This window comes from Mustela nigripes, unplaced genomic scaffold (genome assembly GCF_022355385.1).
Source record: "Mustela nigripes isolate SB6536 unplaced genomic scaffold, MUSNIG.SB6536 HiC_scaffold_20, whole genome shotgun sequence".
Lineage (NCBI taxonomy): Eukaryota > Metazoa > Chordata > Mammalia > Carnivora > Mustelidae > Mustela > Mustela nigripes.
Window position 1 is genome coordinate 2,044,804 of NW_026739436.1, and position 23,941 is coordinate 2,068,744.

Genomic DNA, 23,941 nt, shown 5'->3' on the forward strand with positions numbered 1-23,941 from the left:
AGTGTCCTTCATCTCTTATTACAGACTTTTAAAACCTAGTTTGTCTGACTTAAGGATTGCTACTCCAGCTTTCTCTAAACATCCATTTGCATGATAAATATTTCTCCATCTCCTCACTTGCAATTTCAATTTGGAGATGTCTTTGGGTCCCCAATGAGTCTTCTGGAGACAGAGAATATGGGTCTTGCTTTTGTTTTGTTTGGTTTGGTTTTTCCTTCCAATCTGATATCCTGTATCTTTTGATTTGAGTGTGTAGATCATTTACGTTCTGAGTCATATTAAAAGATATGAATTTAATGTCACTGTAGTACCTGCAAAGTAACTGTTTCTTTAGATTGTCTCTGTTCCTTTCTGGTTTTTGTTATTTGGGGCTCTCTCTTTGTTCAAAGGATCTCCTGACATGTTTCTTGCTGGGCTGGTTCACTGAACACAAATTCTCTTGGTTTCTGTGATCTGGAAACTCTTTATCTCTACTATTCTTTTTTTAAATTTTATTTACTTATTTGACAGACAGAAATCACAAGTAGGCAGAGTGTCGGCCAGAGAGAGAGGAGGAAGCAGGCTCCCTGCTGAGCAGAGAGCCCAGCCCAATGTGGGGCTCAATCCCAGGACCATGAGATCATGACCTGAGCTGAAGGCAGAGGCAGCTTAACCCACTCAGACACCTACACACCCCTATCTCTCCTTCTATTCTTAAAAAAATAAAGTCTGATGGGCGCCTGGATGGCTAAGTGGGTTAAGCCACCTCTGCCTTCAGTTCAGGCCATGATCTCAGGGTCCTGGGATCGAGGCCCACATCAGGTTCTCTGCTCACCTCTCTCTGCCTGCCTCTCTGCCTACTTGTGATCTCTCTTTCTCTGTCAAATAAATAAGATCCTTAAAAAAATTTTTTTAAAGATTTTTGGAGCACCTGGATGCTCAGTTGGTTAAGCTTCTGCCTTAGGCTCAAGTCATGATCTCAGGGTCCTGGGATCAAGTCCCGCATCAGACTCCCTGCTCAATGAGGAGTCTGCTTCCTCCTCTCTCTCTGCCTGTGGCTCTGCCTACTTGTGATCTCTCTCACTGTCAAATAAACAAAAATAAAATTAAAAATAAATAAATAAATGAAGTTTGGATAAAGTACTCTTGGCTGAACATTTTTCTCATTTAGCACCTTGAATATATCATTCCAGTCCTCTCTGGCCTACCAGGTCTCTGTAGACAGGTTTGCTGCTAATGTTATATTTGTCTACCCTTTTAGATTAAAGACCTCATTCTCCTGAGCTGCCTTCCAGATTTTCTCTTTGTCTCTGAAATTTGCAATCTTCACCAGTACTCAGGTGTTGATGTATTTCTAATGATTTTGAGGGGGCCTCCTGGACTTTTATTGATTTCTCTGTGCCTCCTGGACTTAAATGCCTGTTTCCTTCCCCAGATTAGGGAAATTCTCAGCTATAATTTGTTCAAATACACTTTTGGACCTTCACTCTCTCTTTCCTCTTCCTCTGAGACTCCTATTAACTAATAATGTTTCAGTGTATGATATCATTGATGTCTCAAAACCCCCGTCATGATCTAGTAATTGTTTAATCTTTGTTTTTATTAGCTTCTTTAGTCTCCATCATTTTGTCTTCTATATCACTGATTCTCTCTCCTGCCTCTGTTATCCTAGAAGTTACAGACTCTATTTTTTACTGCATCTCAGTAACAGACTTTTTAATTTGGACCTGATGAGATTTTAGGATTTTTTGTTCTTTGAGTTTTTCCTGTAAAAGATTTTCCTGTGTCTTCTATGTTTATGTTAAGCCCAGTTGGTATGTTTATAATCATTGTTCTGAATTCTTGTTCCAATATCTTACTTATATCCATATTGATTAAATCCCTGGCAGTGAGTACTGCTTCCTGTTCTTTCTTTTGGATGAGTTTTTCCCTCTCATCATCATGTCCAGATGGGGGAAAAAAAAAAAGTTAAAACACTACCAGAACATTACACACAAAACATATTAGAAGAAAAAATAAAACAAAACAAACAAACAAAAACAATGAGAAAAGAATCAAACAGGAAGTAAAATAGAACATAATAAACTAGATCTTGGTGTGTTTAGCTCTGTTAGAAGAAACCATACCCTAAAATAGAAAAGAATGTAAAGTTTATATTTATATAAAATACAAAAATAAAATACAATGAAAGGAAACCAAAAGTAATATATAGCTCTTTATATAGATATATATACACACATATATATTGTACATATAAAAATTAAAATTTAAAAAAGTCCAAAAAATTATAATAAGAAAACAGCTTAAAAGAATAAATAAAATGGAGAGACTACAGAATAATAAAGAAAACCATGAATTCTATATACAGTTTACCCAAGACTAAAGCTCTGCAGTTTCTCTATGGTTGGTAAACTTGGCATTAGCCAGATGTTCCTCTGGTCTTCTGGGGGAGTAGGCTATTGCACTAATTCTCAGGTGTCCCTGCCTAGGTAGAATTGTGCTCCCTTGTCAGGGGGTCAGGTTCAGTGTAAACAACTCTGAATTGCACTAAATGGTACCGCTTTGCTTCCTGACAGCTTTCCACACTGATTGGTAAAGGGGTGATGAAAATGGAGGTACCCTTATCTCTGGCCCTGGAGCTAAAATTTTATGTCCCCACTTCAATGAGACTTCAAAGAAAAGCAGTCAATCACTCTTATCTCCCTGGTTTCTCTCCAAATTCTGTGTTCCCCCAGCCCGTGACTGAGTGTTTTTACATCAGGCATGTGACACTAGTCTGAGTCTCCAAACTACAGCTCCTGCAGTTTAAACCCAAACCATTCCTCCTTGGGAGACTTGGGGGCAGGGGTCTTGCTATGCTTCTGCCTTTTGCTGGACCCCAGCCTGGAAGGTAGTACCAGAACCACACAGTGGTTAGTGGTTTATGGAAAAATGGAGAAGAAAGCTGATGCCTGGACTCAAAGTTTATAGTCAGCTTCCCTGTTTCAGTGTGGAAAGTCTTCTGTACTCAGGCACCCTCACTCTTTTTGTGGCCCTGGGATTCTAAGTCAACATTTTCCCACCTGGTATTCCACCCCACTTTACTACCTGAACACCTTTCAGGTGAGGGATGTGGAGAAATATTTTTATGCAAATGAAAGTCAAAAGAAAGGTTGAGTAGCCATACTTCTATCAGACAAACTAGATTTTAAATCAGACTCTAGTAAGAGATGAATACAGGTACTATTTAGCAGAGTAATGGGATCTATCCAACAAGAAGTTCTAAGAGCTATAAAACTTTATTCTTTCAATGGTATGTTAATATATAAAAACTCATTATATATTATATAAAACAAAATGATTAACATAAGGGAACTCATTGATAATAATAGTAGAGGACTTAAACAACCCACTTACAGCAATGTGGAAATGGTCCAGGTGTACCTTGACTGACGAACAGATAAAGAAGAGTGGCATATACATTCAATTGGACTATTATTAAGCCACTAAAAAGAATGAAAATCTTACCATTTGCAATGACATGGAGTATAATGCTAAGCAAAACAAGTCAGTCAAAAAAAAAAAAATGCCACATCATTTCACTATATGTGGAGTTAAACAAAACAGGAAGGCCTGAGTGGCTCAGTTGGTTCAATGCCTGACTCCTAATCCCAACTCTGGTCTCGTCATGAGTTCAAGCCCTGCACTAGACTCCAAGGGAAAAAAAAAAAAAAGAAACAAATGAACAAAGGGAAATAAAAGAGGGGGACATACCAAGAAACGGACTCTTAACTACAGAGAACACATTGGTAGTTACCAGTGGGGAGGTGGGTAGAGGAATGAGTTAAATAGATAATAAGGATTAAGGAGGACCCATGTAATGATGAACACCATCCAATTGTCAAATTTCTACATTGTATACCTGAAACTAATACAATACAGAATGTTAACTAACTGGAATTAAAATAAAATTTAAAAATACTGTAATAAGAGACAATGAATGCCAGTACATAGTGAATAATAAATGGAACAATAAAAGAAGAGAATATAAGATACAAAAATTGTAATTATGCATTTAACAGAAGAAAATGTGAATACACAGAACTTTAGTAGACATTTAAGTAGACATTAAACTGACAGGAATATAATAATAATAATAATAGTAATAATGATGATGATGATGGGGGACTGTAAAACCCTTAAGCATCAATGCACTGATCATCCACACACAAGTTCAACAAGGAAAAGATCTCTGATTGATACAATAGTGCCAAATACCTAACATATATTCAAAACACTCTATCTATTCTTTCAAAGGCACATGGAGCATTCTGCAGAAGAGAAAACACCTTGGGGCATAAAACAATAAATTAATTATTGTTTTTTAATTTTAATTTTAATTTTAATTAATTTTTTAATAAATTAAAAAAGACTGAAATCACATCACGTGACTTTTCTGAACACACTGGTATGAAATCAGGAATGAATCACAGGAAAAATCTGGAAAGAACACACATACTTAGAGGCTAAAAAATATATTACTGAACAATGAATTTATCAACCACTAAATCAGAGAGAATCAAAACCTACAAGAAGACAAATGAAACTGAAGTCCAAGAGTACAAAATCTCTATTGCATATCCTGTTCTAAGAGGGAAGACTGGAGCAATACAGACCTATCTGAAAGAGCAAGCAAAATGTCAAAATTTCAATCCAACTGTATAACTATAGCAGCTAGAAACAGAAGGAAAATAAGGATCCCAAAGACGGCAAAAGGGCAGAAATAAATAAGGCTAGAGCAGAAATAAATTGAATAGTGATTAACAAAATAAAAGAAAAAATCAATGTAACCAAGAACTAGTGCTTTCAAATACAAACTGAGTGGAAGAGGTAAGACACTAATATTGCCTCATCCCTCGAACTCTGTTAGATAAATCATTCCAAACATCCAGGAAATCAATCTGAATGCAAACTACACAACTAGTGGAGAAAAAAGAAGCCACACTATGAAAGATAGGAGGTATGGAGACCTGATTCCAAAGAGCAAACAATCACAGGAGCTGCAGAGAAGAGGGTACCTTGATCTCAGAGAAAGGATAGAGACAGAAACAGGGAGAAAGCCGTACACAGTGATTCCTCAAGAGACATACTTCCTCACCATCAACAGGGAAACTAGAGCAGCTGATTATGGCAAGGTTTTTCAAGCAAGACAGCTAAAAGGCTGAAGTTTTAGAAAACTTTGACACTGCTGCATAAAGCCTCATAGCCATAGTGGTGCTTCTGTGGGAAAGGAGGGTGGAGGCCTGGGAATGGCAAGCATGGTCTGAGGATCCCCTGGGTCCCAGAGGAGGAAAGTGTTCCCCCTCATGGACTAACATTTGAGAGCGTGAGAACGGTGTTCCCTCTATACCCATACTCTGAAGCATTTTAATCAGGAGAAGACAGAGTATGTTACCAAATGCTTTCTCTATATCTTTTTGGAGGAAGATAGGGTTCTTGTCTTTCTTTTGTTAATGTGATCTATCACACTGATTTACAAATGTTGAACTACCCTTGCCTCCCAGGAATAAATCTCACCTGGTCCAGATAAATAATCCTTTTAATACACTGTTGGATCCTATTAGCTAGGATCCTGTTGAGTATTATGGTATCCATGTTCATCAGGGATACTGGTCTGTAATTGTCCTTTTCTGTATATGTTCTTAATTTTGAATCTTTGCCTGGTTTGGGGATTGAGGTAATGCTGGCCTGGAATTTTGGAATTTTCCAGAACTGGTCTGGAATTTTTCCTTGTTTCTTTTCTTCTTCTTCTTTTTTTTTTTTAAACAGCCTCAGAAAAACAGATACAATTTCTTCTCTAATTGTTTGTTGGTAGAATTCCAGGTGGCTGGGAAGCTACCTGGCCCTGGATTCATATTTTGGAAGGTTTTTGATTACTGTTTCAATTTTGTTACTAGTTACTGGTCTATTTAGATTGTCTATTTCTTCCTGTTTCAGTCTTGGTAGCTTATAAATTTCCAGTAAAACATTTACTTCTTCCATATAGTTGGCTGGTGATAATGGCATATAATAATGGCATATAGTTGCTAGTAATAATTTCTTCTAATTGCTCCTATTTCCGTGGTGTTAGTCATGATCTCTCCTCTCTTATTTGTGATTTTATTTGGGTCCTTTTCTTTTGGAAAAGGTCTGGCCAGAGGCTTACTGATATTACTAATTCTTTCAAAGAACCAACTATTAATTTCTTTGATCTGCTCTACAGTTTTTCTTGTTTCTATTTCATTTATCTCCTTCCAAATCTTTACTATTTCTCTTCCTCTGCTTGGCTTAGGTTTTATTTGCTGTTCTTTCTTCAGCACATTAAGGTGTAAGATTAAGTTGTCCATTTGCAATTCTTCAACCTTTTTGAAAGAGGCTTGGATTGCTATGTATTTACCCCTTAGGGCCACCTTTGCAGTATCTCATAGGTTTGGACCAATGTGTTTTCATTCTCATTCATTTCCATGAACTTTTTAAGCTCTTCTTCAGTTACTTGGATGATCCAATCATTTTTTTAGCAGGATGCTCTTTAACCTCCAAGTTTTTGAATTCCTCCTAATTGTGTGTGTGTGTGAGAGAGAGATAGAAATAGAGAAATAGAGAAAGAGAGAGAGAGAGACTGAACTCCAGGTTCAAAGCATTGTGGTTTGACAAAATGCAGGGATAATCTCAATCTTTTGATATCAGTTGAGACCTGATTTCTGATCCAGTGTGTGGTCTGTTCTGGAGAACCTTCCAAGTGTGTTTTAGAAGAATGTGTATTCTGCTGTTTTAGGTTGTTAAGTTCTTCATTTATCTATGAAGTCCATCTGGTCCAAAGTGTCCATCAAACCTCTTCTTTGTTGATTGTCTCTGTAGATGCTCAGTCCATTGCTGCCATGGAGTGATGGGATCTCCAAATATTAATATATTACTACCCATATGTTTCTCTATTTTAATTAACAGTTGGTTTATGCAGTTGGCTGATCCCTTGCTGGGGACATAGGTATATACAATTGTTAGATCTTCTTGTTTGATAGAAAAGTATAGTATGGTGTCCCTCTACATGTCTAACTACAGTCTCTTGTTTGAAAATCTAATTTGTCTGATATGAGGATTGCTACTCCAGCTTTATTTTTAGGATGGTTGACATGAAAAATGGTGGTTCATCCCCTCACTTTCAATCTGGAGGTGTCTAGGTTCAAAAATAGTGTAGTGTAGACAACATATGGATGAGTCCTGTCTTTTTACCCAATCTGAAACCCTGTGTCATTTCATAAGAGCATTTATGCCATTCATTTGATAGTAACTATTGAAAGATATGCACTTAGAACTATTGTATTGCCGGTAAAGTCCCTTTTTCTATAAACTCTCACTGTAAATTTATGGTCTATAATATGCTTGGGTCTTATTTTTCTTTTACAAAATCCCCCTTAATATTTCTTGCATATTTGGCTTCCAGTTTCTGGCAGTCTTGAAAGTTCTTTGCCTCTCTTTTTGTTCTGAATAACAGCATCACCAGATAAAGTATTTTGGGATGCATATTCTCCTCATTTATTACCCTGAATATGTCTTGCCAGCCCTTTCTGGCTTGCAAGGTCTCTGTGTATCTGATGTTATTCTGATGTTCCTCCCACTGTACTTAAGAAATCGCTTCCTCCTAGCTGCTCTAAGGATAGCTTCCTTGGCTCAAGACTTGCTAGTTCTTTTTTTTTTTTTTTTGTGAGTGGGTTTTTTTTTTTTTTTTTTTTTTTTGTCCTTTTTATTTATTTATTTATTTATTTATTTATTTTTTAAATTTTGTATTTTTTATAAACATATATTTTTATCCCCAGGGGTACAGGTCTGTGAATCACCAGGTTTACACACTTCACAGCACTCACCAAATCACATACCCTCCCCAATGTCCATAATCCCACCCCCTTCTCCCAAACCCCCTCCCCCCGGCAACCCTCAGTTTGTTTTGTGAGATTAAGAGTCACTTATGGTTTGTCTCCCTCCCAATCCCATCTTGTTTCATTTATTCTTCTACCCACTTAAGCCTCCATGTTGCATCACCACTTCCTCATATCAGGGAGATCATATGATAGTTGTCTTTCTCTGCTTGCTAGTTCTTTTTTGTTTTTGTTTTTTTATTATATGCCGGAGTGTTGGTGTATTTTTACTACACTTGGGAGGGGTCCTCTCTGCCTGTAGTACAAGAATTCTTCTTTCCTTCCCAGATTAAGGAGGTTATCAGCTACAGATTTGCTCAAATATACCTTCTAGTCCTCTCCCTCTCTCCATGTCCTCAGAGATCACAATAATTCTGGCACTTGAATGTTTCATGGAATCACTGATCTAAGTCTGTTCTCGTGTGCTGCTAGCTGCCATCTCCTTCCTCCTCAGCTTCGTTCCTTTTTATAAGCTTATCTTCTAGCTTTCTAATTCGTTCTTCTGCCACATTTACCCTGGCTGCTAAGAGTGTCCAGTTTAAACCGCATCTGATTCATAACATTTTCAAAGTTCGGCCTGATTAGATCTCATTTCTGCTCTTAGAGATCCTAAATTGTTGCTAATGCTCTTCTCAAGCCTAGCTATGAACTTCATACTTGCTACCCTGAAGTCTATCTCTGACATCTTGCTTATATCCATATCCATTTAATCCTTGGCAGAGGACACTGTCTGTGGATCTTTCCTTGTTGGAGTTCCTCCTCCTAATCATTCTGTTGTTGGTTGAGGGGATGTACAGAATCCAAAATACCAACCAAAACCCAAGCAAGATGCACACTAGGAAAATCTGGGTCAGAACACATCACAAAAAACCAAACCAAACCAAAACAAACAAACAAAAACTAAGCCAAAATGAAATATAGGGAAAAACTTATAAAATTAAAAATAAAAAAATTAAAACACTATAAAAATAAGAATTTTTAAAAATTTAGAAATTCAATGGGAGTGAGGGGAAGGAGGGTTATAATCCCTCAGTGTGGACAAAGTTGGGTGTTTCAATTGTCCCTGGGTATATTTAGGTCTGCCTGTTAGAGGACACTACTTCCCAAAATTACAGGAAAAGTAAAACTTGTTGAAAAGAGAAGATTGACTACAATGAAGCATGTATCTCGAAAAAAAATAATAAAGGTCTGAAAAAGTATAAATTTAAAAAATCTATTGTGACATATAAGTTGATATATTAAACATATAGTTGAAATGAGAAAAATGTAAAAGAAAAAAACAGAGAAGAAGCACAAGAGAAAGAATAAAAAGAAAGCTGTATCTGAAAAATAAGCAGTGAGCCAATGCCTAGAGCTCATTATACTATTTTCCCCTGGTGTTGTAATTTTACAGTCTTATGGGGTCCCAAAGTTGTCATCCTCTTGTTCTTCAGGCCTTTCTTGTGGGGGAGGGGCCTGCCATGCTGTTTCTCAGGCAACCCTGCTTCAGTGGAGTTGCCTTGCCCCTCTGGCAGGAGGAAGAATGGGCTCAGTGGAAACTGGCCTTTTGAGCGTTTGTTCTCTGGCAGCTTTAGGCCCCTTTTCTGAGGGTCAGAGCAAAAATAGCCACACCCAAATTTCTGTTCCAAAGCAGACAAATCAGTGTGCTCTCTTCACTAAACTCTGCAGGACACACAGTCTCAGCTTCTGTCTGTGCCACTGAAAACTGCAGTCTCCCAAAGTGTGCACCCTCTGGACTCTCTGAGAGGTCATCCTAGCTGTGTAGGCTTGTCCCTGTCTTCTTGCTTTAAAGTCATTAGTGGCAGAGGGCTTGTGTGTGCACCCACAGCTCCTGGGTCCTATCTAGGTGCTGCTTTAAAGCCCTTTCCTCTCTGTTGCCGCTCTTCAATTTTTTTTTTTTTTTGGCCTGGTCTCCAGTGTAGGATGCTTTTGTGTTCCACTGTTGTATCACTTGTCGTGTGCCAGCTTCTGGAGTTTCCCTTCCCCTTCTGTCTTCCAATATCTCCCCACAGATTATGAATCTGCCTTTCCTACCTTTGGACACACGGTATTTTCTACTTGTAGAGATACAGATAAATATTCTTACATCTCAGGCTGATTTTGTAGGTGTTCAGAATGGTTTGGTAGATATCCAGCTAAACTTTAGGGGACCAAGTGAAATCTTCCACCTTCTTGCCAAGAAAGTTTGACAGTTTCACGACTTCTTTGCCATGTGGGTGCCTTTTATTTAGTGTTGTGTCTGATTGCTGAGGCCAGGACTTCCAGTATTTGTTGAACAACAGCAGTGAGAGGAGACCTCCCTGTCTTGTTCCTGTCCTTTTCCTTAGAAGAAACGCTCTTTGGTGTACCCCACTGAAGATGGGTATTTTGTATATGATCTTTATGATACATTGAGGTATGTTCCCTCTATCCCAGTGCTGTTGAAGGTTTTTATCAAGGATGACCTATTTTGTCAAATGTGTATTCTGCATCTATTGAGAGGATCATATGGTTCTTGCTGTTCCTTTCATTAATGTGTATATCTTAATGATTGTTTTGTAGCTGTTGAGCCACCCTTATAGCCCAAGAATAAATACCACATGGTTGTGGTAAATAGTCCATTTCCTGTACTCATGCATCTGATTAGCTAGTAGCTTACTGAGAACTTTTCCTTTAATTTCATTGGAGATATTGGTCTGTAATTCTCTGGGACTGGCTTTTTGATATTTATCACAAACTGAACCAATCTCAGGTCCTGAGGCTACTTTCCTGGAATAAAATTACACTAAGCTACAGTATGCCATGATCCTCCCACACTCCAAAGGGCCACTGCAGGTCCACACTGTGCCAGGTCCATAAAATTTGGAGTTCTGAAACACAGGCACACACCAGAGATAAAACACAGGAAGAAAAGTGCTGGTTGGCAGGCATATATAGCTTGGCACAAGGTGAAGGCAGGGACCTGATAAAAATCTGGGCCACAAGAGCAGATACTGTTTGCTCTTCTGTAAGGGCTTCCTGGGGATTGGGAGATAGGAACTGTCGCTCCAGAGATGAGAGAGTGCAGAGACACCATTGTACCCCCACCCAACAACACTGACTTCCTTCACTGAGAAACACATGCCACCAGTGCAGGCTGAAGCCTGCACTTACACCAAGGCCCAACCACTTTGTGCTCTGCAGGTGCATCATTCCTACGTTGTGCATATGAGAACAAACACAGAAGGCCCCACCACCAGAAGACAAACACAAACTCCTCACAAGCACCAAGACTGCTGATCATAGAGTGCTACAAAGCTGCAGCTCTAGGGGAAATGAGATCTATCTTCTTTTAGCAACCAGAACAAAACACACCTACTTAAAACTGCCACTTGATGCTGCACAAGGTCCAAACACTCCATATTGTAGTGAAGAGAAACTCTGCAGAGGACTGACCTGAGGAAAGCAGCCAATACATATGAGCAGAATGTACACTATGAAACACTTCCTAAAGCACCAGGTCCAAGATAGTTATAGGACTCTTCCTAATATACTACCATTAATTAATTATTAATGAATTCTTATTACCATCAATACTAACTCATTACTATTACTCTCAGGAGGAGGAATATAACAAGCTTCCCTAAAACACACACACACAGAGTGATCTGCACAAAATGACAAGATAAAAGAATTCACCCTAAAAGAAAGAACAGGAAGAGACAATGGCCAGGGATCTAAACAAAACAGATATATACACCATGACTGAACCAGAATTTAAAATATAAGGATACTAGCTGGACTTGAGAAAATCATAGAAGACATGAGAGAATCCCTTATTACAGAGATCAAACACTAAAAAAACTAGTCAGAGTTAAATAAAAAATGCTGTAAAATTTTTCAAAAAATGACTGGTTACCACAACAAAGAATATTGATGAAGAAAAAGAATGAATCAGTGACACAGAATAATAATTATGGGAAATCATGAAGATGAAAAGAAGAGGGAAAGAGAAGTATTGGGCCACAAATGTACACTTGTGAACTCAGGAACTACGTAACAAAAACACTCATATCATAGGAGTCCCAGAAGAAAGAAAAGAGATAAAAGTGAAGACAACAGGTTAATTTAATCAATTTGTTGCTGAAAACATTCATAATCTGGGGAAGGAAAGAGACATCCAAATCCAGAAAGCACAGAGAATTCCCTTCAAATTCAACAAAGATGGCCAATACCACTTTTCACAGTAAACTTTGCAAAATACAGAGATAATCCTGAAAGCAAAAGGAAAAAGAAGTCCTAACCAATAAGGAAGGACAAATCAGATACACAGCAGATTGGTCCACCAAAACCAGACAGATCAGAAGAAAGCAGCAAGATATACAGAACATGCTGAAGATGAAAGATATGCAACCATGAAATGGATGCATTCCCAGAAAAATATAAACTACCAAAATTGAACCAGGAAGAAATCCACAACCTGAACAGACTGATACCTAATAAAGAGATTGAAGCAGTGATAAAAAAAAACTCCCAAAATTTCATTTCTTTTTTTTTTCTTTGGTGGGGGAGGTTTTTGATCGCAGCTTCAATCTCGTTATTAGATATCAGTCTTGCCATTTGTGACAACATGGATGGAACTAGAACATATCGAGCTTAGCGAAGTAAGTCAAGCAGAGAAAGATCTCCCTGATATGAGGAAGTGGTGATGCAACATGGGGGCTAAGTGGGTAGAAGAATAATCAATGAAACAAGATGGCATTGGGAGGGAGACAAACCATAAGTGACTCTTAATCTCACAAAACAAACTGAGGGTTGCTGGGGGAGGGGGTTTGGGAGAAGGGGGTGGGATTATGGACATTGGGGAGGCTATGTGCTTTGGTGAGTGCTGTGAAGTGTGTAAACCTGGTGATTCACAGACCTGTACCCCTGGGGATAAAAATATATGTTTATAAAAAATAAAAAATTATATAAACAAACAAACAAACAAACAAAAAAACATCCCAAAAAACAAGAGCCCAGGACCTGATGGATTCCCTGGGGAATTCTACCAAACTTTCAAAGAAGAAATAACACCTATTCTCCTGAAGCTGTTTCAAAAAACTGAAGCAGAAGGAAAACTTCCAGACTCTTTCTATGAAGCCAGCATTACCCTGATCCCCAAACCAGGCAAAGACCCTACCAAAAAGGAGAATTGCAGACCAATATTACTGATGAATATGGATGCTAAGATTCTCAACAAGATCCTAGCCAACAGGATCCAACAGCACATTAAAAAGATTATCCACCATGATCAGGTGGGATTCATCCCTGGGCTACAAGGATGGTTCAACATTTGCAAATCAATCAATGTGATACAACAAATTAATATGAGAAGAGAGAAGAACCACATGGTCCTCTCAATCGATGCAGAAAAAGCATTTGACAAAATCCAGCATCCCTTCCTGATTAAAACGCTTCAAAGTATAGGGATAGAGGGAACATTCCTGAACCTCATCAAATCTATCTATGAAAGACCCACAGCATATATCATCCTCAATGGGAAAAAGCTTGCAGCATTCCCATTGAGATCAGGAACAAGACAAGGATGCCCACTTTTACCACTCTTGTTCAACATAGTATTAGAAGTCCTAGCAACAGCAATCAGACAACAAAGAGAAATAAATGTATCCAAATGGGTAAGGAAGAAGTCGAACTCTCTCTCTTCACAGATGACACGATTCTTTATATGGAAAACCCAAAAGACTCCACCCCCAAACTACTAGAACTCATACAGCAATTCAGTAACGTGGCAGGATACAAAGTCAATGTGCAGAAATCAGTGGCTTTCTTATACACTAACAATTAAAATACAGAAAGGGAAATTAGAGAATCAATTCCATTTACTATAGCACCAAGAATCCTAAGAAACCTGGGAATAAACCTAACAAAAGAAGTAAAGAATCTGTACTTGAGGAACTACAGAACACTCATGAAAGAAATTGAAGAAGATACAAAAAGATGGAAGACCATTCCATGCTCTTGGATCGGAATAATAAACATTGTTATAATGTCGATACTGCCTAGAGCAATAAATACTTTTAATGCCATTCCAATAAAAATTCCACCGGTATTCTTCAAAGAGCTGGAGCAAATAATCCAAAAATTTGCATGGAATCAGAAGAGACCCCGAATCACTAAGGAAAGGTTGAAAGCAAAAATAAAGCTGGGGACATCACGTTACCTGATTTCAAGCTTTATTACAAAGCTGTGATCACCAAGACAGCATAGTACTGGCATAAAAACAAACACACAGACCAGTGGAACAGAGTAGAGAGCCCAGATATGGACCCTCAACTCTATGGGCAATTAATCTTCGACAAAACAGGAAAAAATATACAGTGGAAAAAAGACAGTCTCTTCAATAAATGGTGCTGGGAAAACTGGACAGCTATATGTAGAAGAATGAAATTCGACCATTCTCTTACACCGTACACAAAGATAAATTCAAAATGGATAAAAGACCTCAATGTCAGACAGGAATCCATCAGAATCCTAGAAGAGAACATAGGCAGTAAACTCTTCGATATCAGCCACAGCAACTTCTTTCAAGATATGTTTCCAAAGGCAAAGGAAACAAAGCGAAGATGAACTTTTGGGACTTCATCAAAATCAAAAGCTTCTGCACAGCAAAGGAAACTGTCAAGAAAACAAAGAGGCAACCCATGGAATGGGAGAAGATATTTGCAAATGACAGTACAGACAAAAGGTTGATTTCCAGGATCTATCATGAACTCAAACTCAACACACACGAAACAGCCAAACATATCAAAAAATGGGTAGAAGATATGAACAGACACTTCTCCAATGAAGACATACAAATGGCTATCAGACACATGAAAAAATGTTCAGCATCATTAGCCCTCAGGGAGATTCAAATTAAAACCACATTGAGATATCACCTTACACCAGTTAGAATGGCCAAAATTAACAAAACAGGAAACAACATGTGTTGGAGAGGATGTGGAGAAAGGGGAACCCTCTTACACTGTTGGTGGGAATGCAAGTTGGTACAGCCTCTTTGGAGAACAATGTGGAGATTCCTCAAGAAATTAAAAATAGAACTTCCCTATGACCCTGCAATGGCACTACTGGGTATTTACCACAAAGATACAGATGTTGTGAAAAGAAGGGCCACCTGTACCCCAATGTTTATAGCAGCAATGGCCACGGTCGCCAAATTGTGGAAAGAACCAAGATGTCCTTCAATGGACGAATGGATAAGGGACATGTGGTCCATATACACTATGGAGTATTATGCTTCCATCAGAAAGGACGAATAGCCAACTTTGGCAGCAACATGGACAGGACTGGAAGAGATTATGCTGAATGAAATAAGTCAAGCAGAGAGAGTTAATTATCATATGGTCTCACTTATTTGTGGAGCATAACAAATAGCATGGAGGAAAAGGGGTGTTAGAGAGGAGAATGGATGGGGAGAAATTGGAAGGGGGGGTGAACCATGAGAGGTTAAGGACTCCGAAAAACAATCTGAGGGGTTTGAAGTGGCGGGGGTGGGGGAGGGAGGTTGGGTTACCGGGTGGGGGTATTATAGAGGGCACGGATAGCCTGGCGCACTGGGTGTGGTGAAAAAATAATGAATACTGTTTTGCTGAAAATAAATTAATTAATTTATAAAAAAAAAAAAAAGAAAGATATGCGACCTTTTCCAGCAAGGCTCTCATTCAGAATAGAAAGAAAGATTAAAAGTTCATCACACCAAAACAAATAAATAATAATAAATAAATAAAGGAGTTCGTGACCACTAAACAAGCACTGCAGGAAATTGACAGGGGACTCTGAGTGGCAAAAACAAAAACAAACAAAAAGACAGCAAACAAAAGCAACAGACTAGAAAGGACCAGAGAACACTACCACAATACCAACTCCATGGATAATACAACAGTACTAAACTCATATTTACTCAATAATTTTTCCAAATGTAAGTGGTCTAAATATTCCAATCAAGAGACATGAGATATAAGAATGAATTAATAAAAAAAAGTTTGCTCCCTACAAGAGAATCATTTTAGACCTAAAGATATCTGAAGATTGAGAGCTAGAGGATGGAGAAACACCTATAATGCTAATGGATGTCAAAAGAAAGCTTAAGTAGCCATCCTATTATCAAACTAAATTTTAAAACACACAGTGACAAGATCTGAGGAATGGTACCACATCTTAATTAAGGGTTCTATCCATCAAGAAGATCTAACAATTGCAAATATTTATGCACCCAACATGGAAGCAGCCAAATATGCAAATCAATTAATCACAAACATAAAGAACTTCTTGGTTATAAAAACCCTCAAAAATTAGGTTTAGTGGGAGCACACCTCAGCACATACAGCCCAAAATGAACGATCCACAGCTAAGACCATCCTCAATGGGGAAAAACTGATAGCTTTTTCTTCATAGTTAGGAACATGACAAGTATTTCCACTCTGACCACTGTTATTTAAAACAGTGCTAGAAGTTCTAGACACAGAAATCAGACAACAAAAAGAAATAAAAGGCATCCAAATCAGCAAGGAATTAAGTTAAATTTTTGCTCTTCTCAGACCACATGATGCTCTATTTAGAAATCCCAAAAGACTCCACCCAAATGTTGGTAGAACTGATACATAAATTCAATAAAGTCTCAGGGTACAATATCAACATACAGAAATCTGTTTTATTTCTATACAGAAAAAATGAAGCAGCAGAGAAATCAAGGAATCAATGCCATTTACAACTGCACCAAAAAGAAGATACCTAGAAACAAAACTAAAGAGGTAAAAGGTCTGCTCTCCAAACACTACAGAACACTGATGAAAGAAACTGAGGACAGAAGACACAGAAAAGCATTCTATGTTCATGGACTGGAAGAACACCGTTAATATGTCTATACTACCCAAAGCCATCTACACATTCAAATCAATCCCTATCAAAGTAACAACAATGTTTTGCTTTTTTTTTTTTTTTTTTCACAGAGCTAGAACCAACTATCCTAAAACACGAGTGGAACCACAAAATATCCCAAATAACCAATATAACACAGAAAAGGAAAGTCAAAACTGGAGGCATCATTACTCCAGACTGCAAGGTCTATCACAAAGCCATGATCATCAAGACGATATGGTACTGGCACAAAACAAACACATGGAGCAATGGAACAGAAGAAACAAACCAAAATGGACCCACAAAAATCTGATCAACTAATCTTCAACAAAGCAAGAAAGAATATCCAATGGAAAAAATATATATTCAACAAATTGTGTTGGGAATATTGGACAGCCACAGTGTCCAGAGTACACTGTGTCACTTTCTTACACCATACACAGAGATAAGCTCATGGAACAGAATAGAAAACCCAGAGTGGACCCACAGAGATCTGGTCAACTAGTCTTCAACAAAGCAGGGAAGAATATTCAATGAAAAAAGACAGTCTCTTCAACAAATGGTCTTGGGGAAACTGGAAATCCACATGCAGAAGAATGAAACTCAACCATTCTCTTATACCATACATGATGATAAACTCAAAATATATGAGAGACCTCAGTGTGAGACAGGAATCCATCAAAATCCTAGAGGAGAATGCAGGCAGCATCCTCTTCAACATCAACTTAATTTCTTACCAGAGACATCACCAGAGCCAAGGAAAGCAGAAGCAAAAATGAACTTTCTGGACTTCATCAATATAAAAAGCTTCTGCACAGCAAAGGAAACAAATCTAAAAGACAATCTACAGAATGGGAGATGATATTTTAAAATGCCATATCTTACAAATGGTTAGTATTCAAAATCCATAAAGAACTTATAAAACTCAACAACCAAAAACACCTGATAATCCAGTTAAGAAATGAGCAGAAGATCTGAACAGACAATTTTCCAAAGAAGTCTTACAGATAGCTAACCGACACGGGTAAAGAGAAATCAGGGAAAGAGAAATCAAAACTACAATGAGATACCACCTCACACTTTTCATATTGTCAAAAATTAACAACATTGGAAATAACATATTGGTGAGTATGTGGAGAAAGGGGAACCGTCTTACAGTCTTGGTGGGAATGCAAACTGGTGCAGCCACTCTGGAAAACAGTATGGAGTTTCCCCAGAATTGCTCAACAGTATGGAGTTTCCCCAAAATTGATATAAAAACACAGATTCAAAAGGGTTATATACAACCTGATGTTTACAGTCACATTACCAACAATAGCTAATGGAATTGTGGAATTTAAGAAACAAAAGAGATGAACATAAGGAAAAAGAGAGACAAATCATTAAACGGAGTTTTAACTCTAGAAAACTGATGGTTTCCAGAGGGGACATGGGTATGAGGATGTGTTAAATGGGTGTTGGGAAATAAGGAGAGCACTTCCTGTGATGATCACTTAGTGCTGTATATAAGTGATGAGTCAATAAATTCTACTCTTGAAAAATGTATTACTTCATGTTACTTCACTAGAATTAAAAAAAAAAGGTTGGGACGCCTGGGTGGCTCAGTTGGTTGGGCAGCTGCCTTCAGCTCAGGTCATGATCCCCGAGTCCTGGGATCGAGTCCCACATCAGGCTCTTTGCTCGGCAGGGAGCCTGCTTCTCCCTCTGCCTCTGCCTGTCATTCTGTCTGCCTGTGCTCGCTTTCTCCCTCTCTCTCTCTGATAAATAAATAAAGTCTTTTAAAAAAAAAAAAGGTTGAAAGAAGAGAAAGAAATTAATGAGAGCTTCTAATGTTGTTTCAAATTCTTCAATAATTCTTCTGCTTGTAGGATATAAAACAGTATCATAGACAAAGTCTACAAGGTCAAGCAAAATCTGATTGTAGTTAACTTCCTAGTTCAGTTTTTAGGACAGCTGCCATATGTTCGTCCTCTCTGATTATTCTGACTTCCCAGCTGTTCAAACTGTAGCATGAACTATACCTCTGCCTTCATTATCAGAATTTCTGAATTTTCATATCTCATTGCAATTATGCTTCCCTAAGAAACTGTCTTCAATTTCCTGAGTAGGTAAAGCCTTCATTCTTCTCTCACTCTTGCTCTCTCTCTCTTTTTTAAACTTTTTTATTTGCTACTGATCCCAGCTTACATGTACGAAGTTTAGCCAATATACTAAATTTGTAAATATAAAATTAAAATATTTCTCCTGTGGGATCACAAAGATGAGAAAGCTGCAAAATATATGCACATATTTGAATGATCATATTAGTAGTAGCTCTGAAGGTACTAAGAAAACAGATATGTAAAACAAAGTGATACACAGAGATGAAGTCATTGTTTTCCATGCAGATTCATGAAACCCCAAAATGACTGCAATAAACACTAAATATGCCAAGATATATACCTTGTTTAAGTTTAGACAGCATTGATTTTTCAGCATCCACTGAAGCACTCTTGCCAAGTAAAAGACGTTTGGCTAAATCTTTTTTGTAGAAGGCTTCAAAAATATCTTTACCTGTAATATTTAAAGAAAAATACCTCAATGCAGACTTGGAAAATACAAAATGAAAATACCAGATGCCAATTAAATGACATAACCAATAATATCTGAGAATCATGTAAATAACAGCAAAAACAAGTGGTCACATTACCTGATTGCATTTATATGAAATATCTCAAAGTACATAAAATTACTTGGAACAGACAAATTTTGGTTGCCAGAAGATGAAGGCAAGAAGAAAATGACAAGTGATTGTTTAATTTGTAGGAAGTTTATGACTAAAGAGTTTCAAACTAAGTAATTGTGATGTCTGTCCAACACTGTGAACATACTTGCTGTCACTGAATTTAAAAAATTTTTTTAAGTTATCACTTTTACCACCATAAAAAATTATTTGAATTCAGTTTCTATTGGGATCTGCACATTAACTTCTTTAGATTTTTCCACAAATGTTATTGTTGCTTTAAACATTTATTTATTTTTTAAAAGATTTTATATAATTATTTGAGAGAGAGTATGAGCAGGGGGAGAGGGAGACACCAACACTTCACTGAGCAGAAAGTCCTATGTGAGGCTTGATCCCAGGACCCTGGGATTGTGACCCAAGCTGAAAGCAATCAAGCAATCAATTAACCAACTGAGCAACCCAGGTCTCCTGTTTAAAATTTTTAAAGAGCCAATTTAAACCAAACTACTCACCATTAATGAACCTAAATAAAATTATTACTTTATCTAATAATTCTTCAAGTTCTTCATCTGTAGCTTCTTTGTTACCTGCACGGAGTTTTGAATCCACGTACTTTGCTAAAATGTAAAACATAATTTTCTAAGTAATGTCATATTTCCAAATATATATTATAAACAAAAACCATTTCTTCAAATAAATACTTTCCTCCTGAGCCACATGCATCAATTTTCATAAAACAGAAAATGGATAAATAAATTGATGGATAGAAGAATGGAAAGAAAATAAAAGACAAAATAAATGCCTTTAATATTTCTATAATCTCCATGTCCAAATGTTATAATAAAGTCATTTCTTCCATCCCTTGCTCCCAATCTTTTTAAAAAATTTTAAGGTATTATATAAAATTGAGATATGTCAACCCCAAAATCTTAAAGATTTACTAAGTGTTAAATATATTCATTTTAAGGAACAAAAGAATATCAATTTGGTATTTTGTTTCAACTTTCAGAAAGTATGTCAATAAAAAGAAATAGCTTAAAATATAAAATCATTAAGTTTTGTGGGAGTAAGGAAACCTTTCCCTTACTTTAAAAAATATGAACAAGAAAAAAAAGTGGGCCTATCTATAATTTTTTAGTTTCATCTACTGATTTTTTTTAAAAAATGCTAAATTTATAAGCTAAAGAATCAGAAGTTTCTAAAGTGCTGGATTTCTATTAGTTAAACAAAGGAACAATGTCTTGTGTACACTAAACTTGAGAGAAATAGTTTATTAAAATCACTGATAATCTTGCAATGTTATAATAAATTAGAAGATAAACTGAATTCTTATAATGTAACTTAAAATAGATGAAATAAAAAATAAAATACATATTCATAAAATTGAAAACCATACCTAGAAGCTCAGCTGGCTTGTTAGGTCTTTTATTTATAAATGTTTCAAAAGCATCTTTCATGGCAACAATAAACTTTTCATTCTTCAGAAAAGATGTTTCAATAATAAAATCAATCTTATCTTTAAAATTCAGAAGTTCTTGCACCATTGTCTTATCTTTCACAGGATTAGTCATTATGCTGTTACCAAATTTCTGAAAAATACAATTACCTTATTATTATTACACAGCAGGTAAAACACCATTGAAAATTTAACTTCACTATAAGAAAATCTCAGAATAGCAAATATGCAGAAAACATCTCAAGAAAAAAGTATTGCTAGATAAAGAGAAAATACTCTGGAAATTAAGCCAATAGAAATAAATGTAAACTAACTGATTCTCTGAGTAGAAGACTATCAAGAAACATGTCAGAAATGGAAGTCTATGATGCCTAAACAAATCAGAAAAAGAGGATAGGTATATTAGACTCACAGGAATAAACAGACGAAAAGTATCTGAAGAAGAAGAAAGTGGAAGGCCTTAGTACAGAAGGGCTTACTTCATGTCTGTATATTAATGAAATGATTAAGCTACCAAAACTTGTATCATTTTTTCAGAATGCTGGAATACAATCACAAACCTACAAAGACCAGGGTGATACATAATGAAGAAAGGAGGTCTGAAATACAATATTAAGACAGCAACCTATTATCTCCCTTTCAACAGCTTAAATGGTCTTAAAAGCAAAAAGAGAGAAGAAACTCATCATGTACGATATTCACTAATAAACCCATTCAAAGGTATGAAAGTCAAAAGGCAATAGGATAACATATTTTGAGTACTGGGGAAAAAATGTCACTAAAAATTCTATATCCAGAAAAAGCATTCTTTCACTGTGTAGGAAAACTGGGAATATATGAGATAGATAAATACTGAGATAGTTCTCTGCTTGTAGATCTGCCCCACAAAAAAACACCAAAGCAAAGAGACAGATTAAGATGGCATAGGAGTAGCTGAGCTTAGTTTCCTCTGGCTCCAGGAATTCAGTTGGAAAGCTATGAAATCATTCCAAACACCTGTGAAATCTATCAGAGGTCTAAGAAAAGAACTGCTACAATTCTACAAATAGAAAAGTGACCACTTTCTGCAAGTAGGATGTGTGAAGAAATGAATCCAAGGCAATATATGAGAACATTGACCTTGGAGTGAGGGAGCCTCCATAAGATACCTACTGCAAAATGACAGATGAGTGGGTCAAAAAATCCAAACTTTTAGAAGTCTGCTCCAGTGAGGGATGTCCCTGCCTGAAAGGTGTTTGCACGGCAAAGTGGTACAGAATCCCGCGTGGGACAGTGTGGTCTCAGGATTCCAGGAGTCACAGAAAAACCAGAGGAGGGGTGCCTGAGTGTGGCAGAACTCCCAGGCATCAGAGCAGGGAACCTGGCTGCAATTAGTGCATCCAGGAGTAGGCTCTTAGCTCAGAATACCATATACCTTGAACCACAGGACGTCTGGTGACTGCTCTCTAAGCAGGGGCCTAAAAAGCAGAAGAACTACAGGGAAGACCCCCTCCCCCAACTTTTCTTCCCCTGAAACAGTGACACGGGTGTGTGCTGCAGGAATTGGCAGGGTTTGGAGACTCGAATCAGGGTCGTGTGCCTAAGATAGAAACACTTGCTCAGAGACTGGGTGAGACAAGGAAGACAGGTGTGACTGACTGCTTTTTCCTGAGGGCTCATTGAAGAGTGGGGCCCCTAGATTTCTGCTCCAGAGACAAAGATTGGTAGGCTGCCATTTTCATCCTCATCCTCTAAAGCTGTGGAGAAAGCCTATAGGAACAAAAGTCACATAGAGTAATCCAGAGCTACTTAGTCTGGCTTCCTGGCAAGGGGTATGCAATTCCGCCCCAGACAGAGACACTTGAGAATCCACACAACAGTCCCCTAACCCAGAAGATCAGCAAGAACATCCCACTAAGACCAAGTCAGCTGATCACACAAACTACAAACTCAAGTGCTAAGAGAAAATAGTATACAGAATTCACAGCTGCTTCCCCACAAATTCTTTAGTCTTCCAATTTATTTTTTTCCACTTTCATATTCAATCAATTTTTTACTTTATCAACTCATTCTTTTAATTTTCATTTTTACAGTTACATTCTGTCCTTTCATTTGGTGTGTGGCTGTGTTTGTACATATATATAGAAGAATTTATTTTTTTAATTAAATTTTCTTTTTGCAGTGGTCCAAGATTCAATAATGTTTTCTTTCTTTACAATTTTGGGATAAAGTCTCTTTGAAAAATAAATAAATAAATAGATAGATAGATAGATAGATAGATAAATAAATAAATCGATTGATTAAATAAACCAAGAATCTAGTGTATGGTTCTGTGCTCTTCAACCGTCTGATCATATTCTTTTTTTTTTCCTATTAAAGCCATTTTCAATTTTCATTGTTATACTTTGGTTCTATCTTTCAAATTTTATTCCATGTACAGTTTTCTTTCTTTAAGATTTTGAGATATAGTTTCTTCATTTAACAAACCAACCAAAATACAATCAGGATCTAGCATATTGCTCTGTTTTGCTCACCTAACTATTTACATTTCTATTTGATTCCTTTTCTTTTTTTTTTTTGAGTGTATCTTTATGTATGGTTCTTTTTATTTTATTTTTCATTTTCAGAGTTACAGTCTATGCAATTCATTAAATTTTATTTTTGCATATGTATTTGTCTTTATCCACAATTTTGAGATCTAGATTTCTAACAGATCAACCTACACACTCTGTTCTGTTTTCCTGCCTAATTATATTCTCTTTCTTTTTAAAAATCTTTTTTTTCAGATAAAGGACTAGTGTCCAGAATCTATAAAGAACTTAGCAAACTCAACACCCAAAGAACAAATAATCCAATCAAGAAATGGGCAGAGGACATGAACAGACATTTCTGCAAAGCAGACATCCAGATGGCCAACAGACACATGAAAAAGTGCTCCATATCACTCGGCATCAGGGAAATACAAACCAAAACCACAATGCGATATCACCTCAC

At 37.1% G+C, this 23,941-nt stretch overlaps 1 protein-coding gene across 1 annotated transcript in view; it reads right to left on the minus strand.

The window, feature by feature from the left end:
* Positions 1–23,941, minus strand: part of LOC132008017 (cullin-4B-like) — a 131,607-nt gene that overhangs the window by 62,413 nt on the left and 45,253 nt on the right. Inside the window, exons 11-13 of the mRNA XM_059386375.1 lie at positions 20,909–21,101; positions 20,025–20,129; positions 19,230–19,340 (exon numbers count right to left, since the gene is read on the minus strand). Of these exons, the coding sequence (XP_059242358.1) occupies positions 19,230–19,340; positions 20,025–20,129; positions 20,909–21,101 (409 nt within the window). The remainder of the gene's footprint in view (positions 1–19,229; positions 19,341–20,024; positions 20,130–20,908; positions 21,102–23,941) is intronic.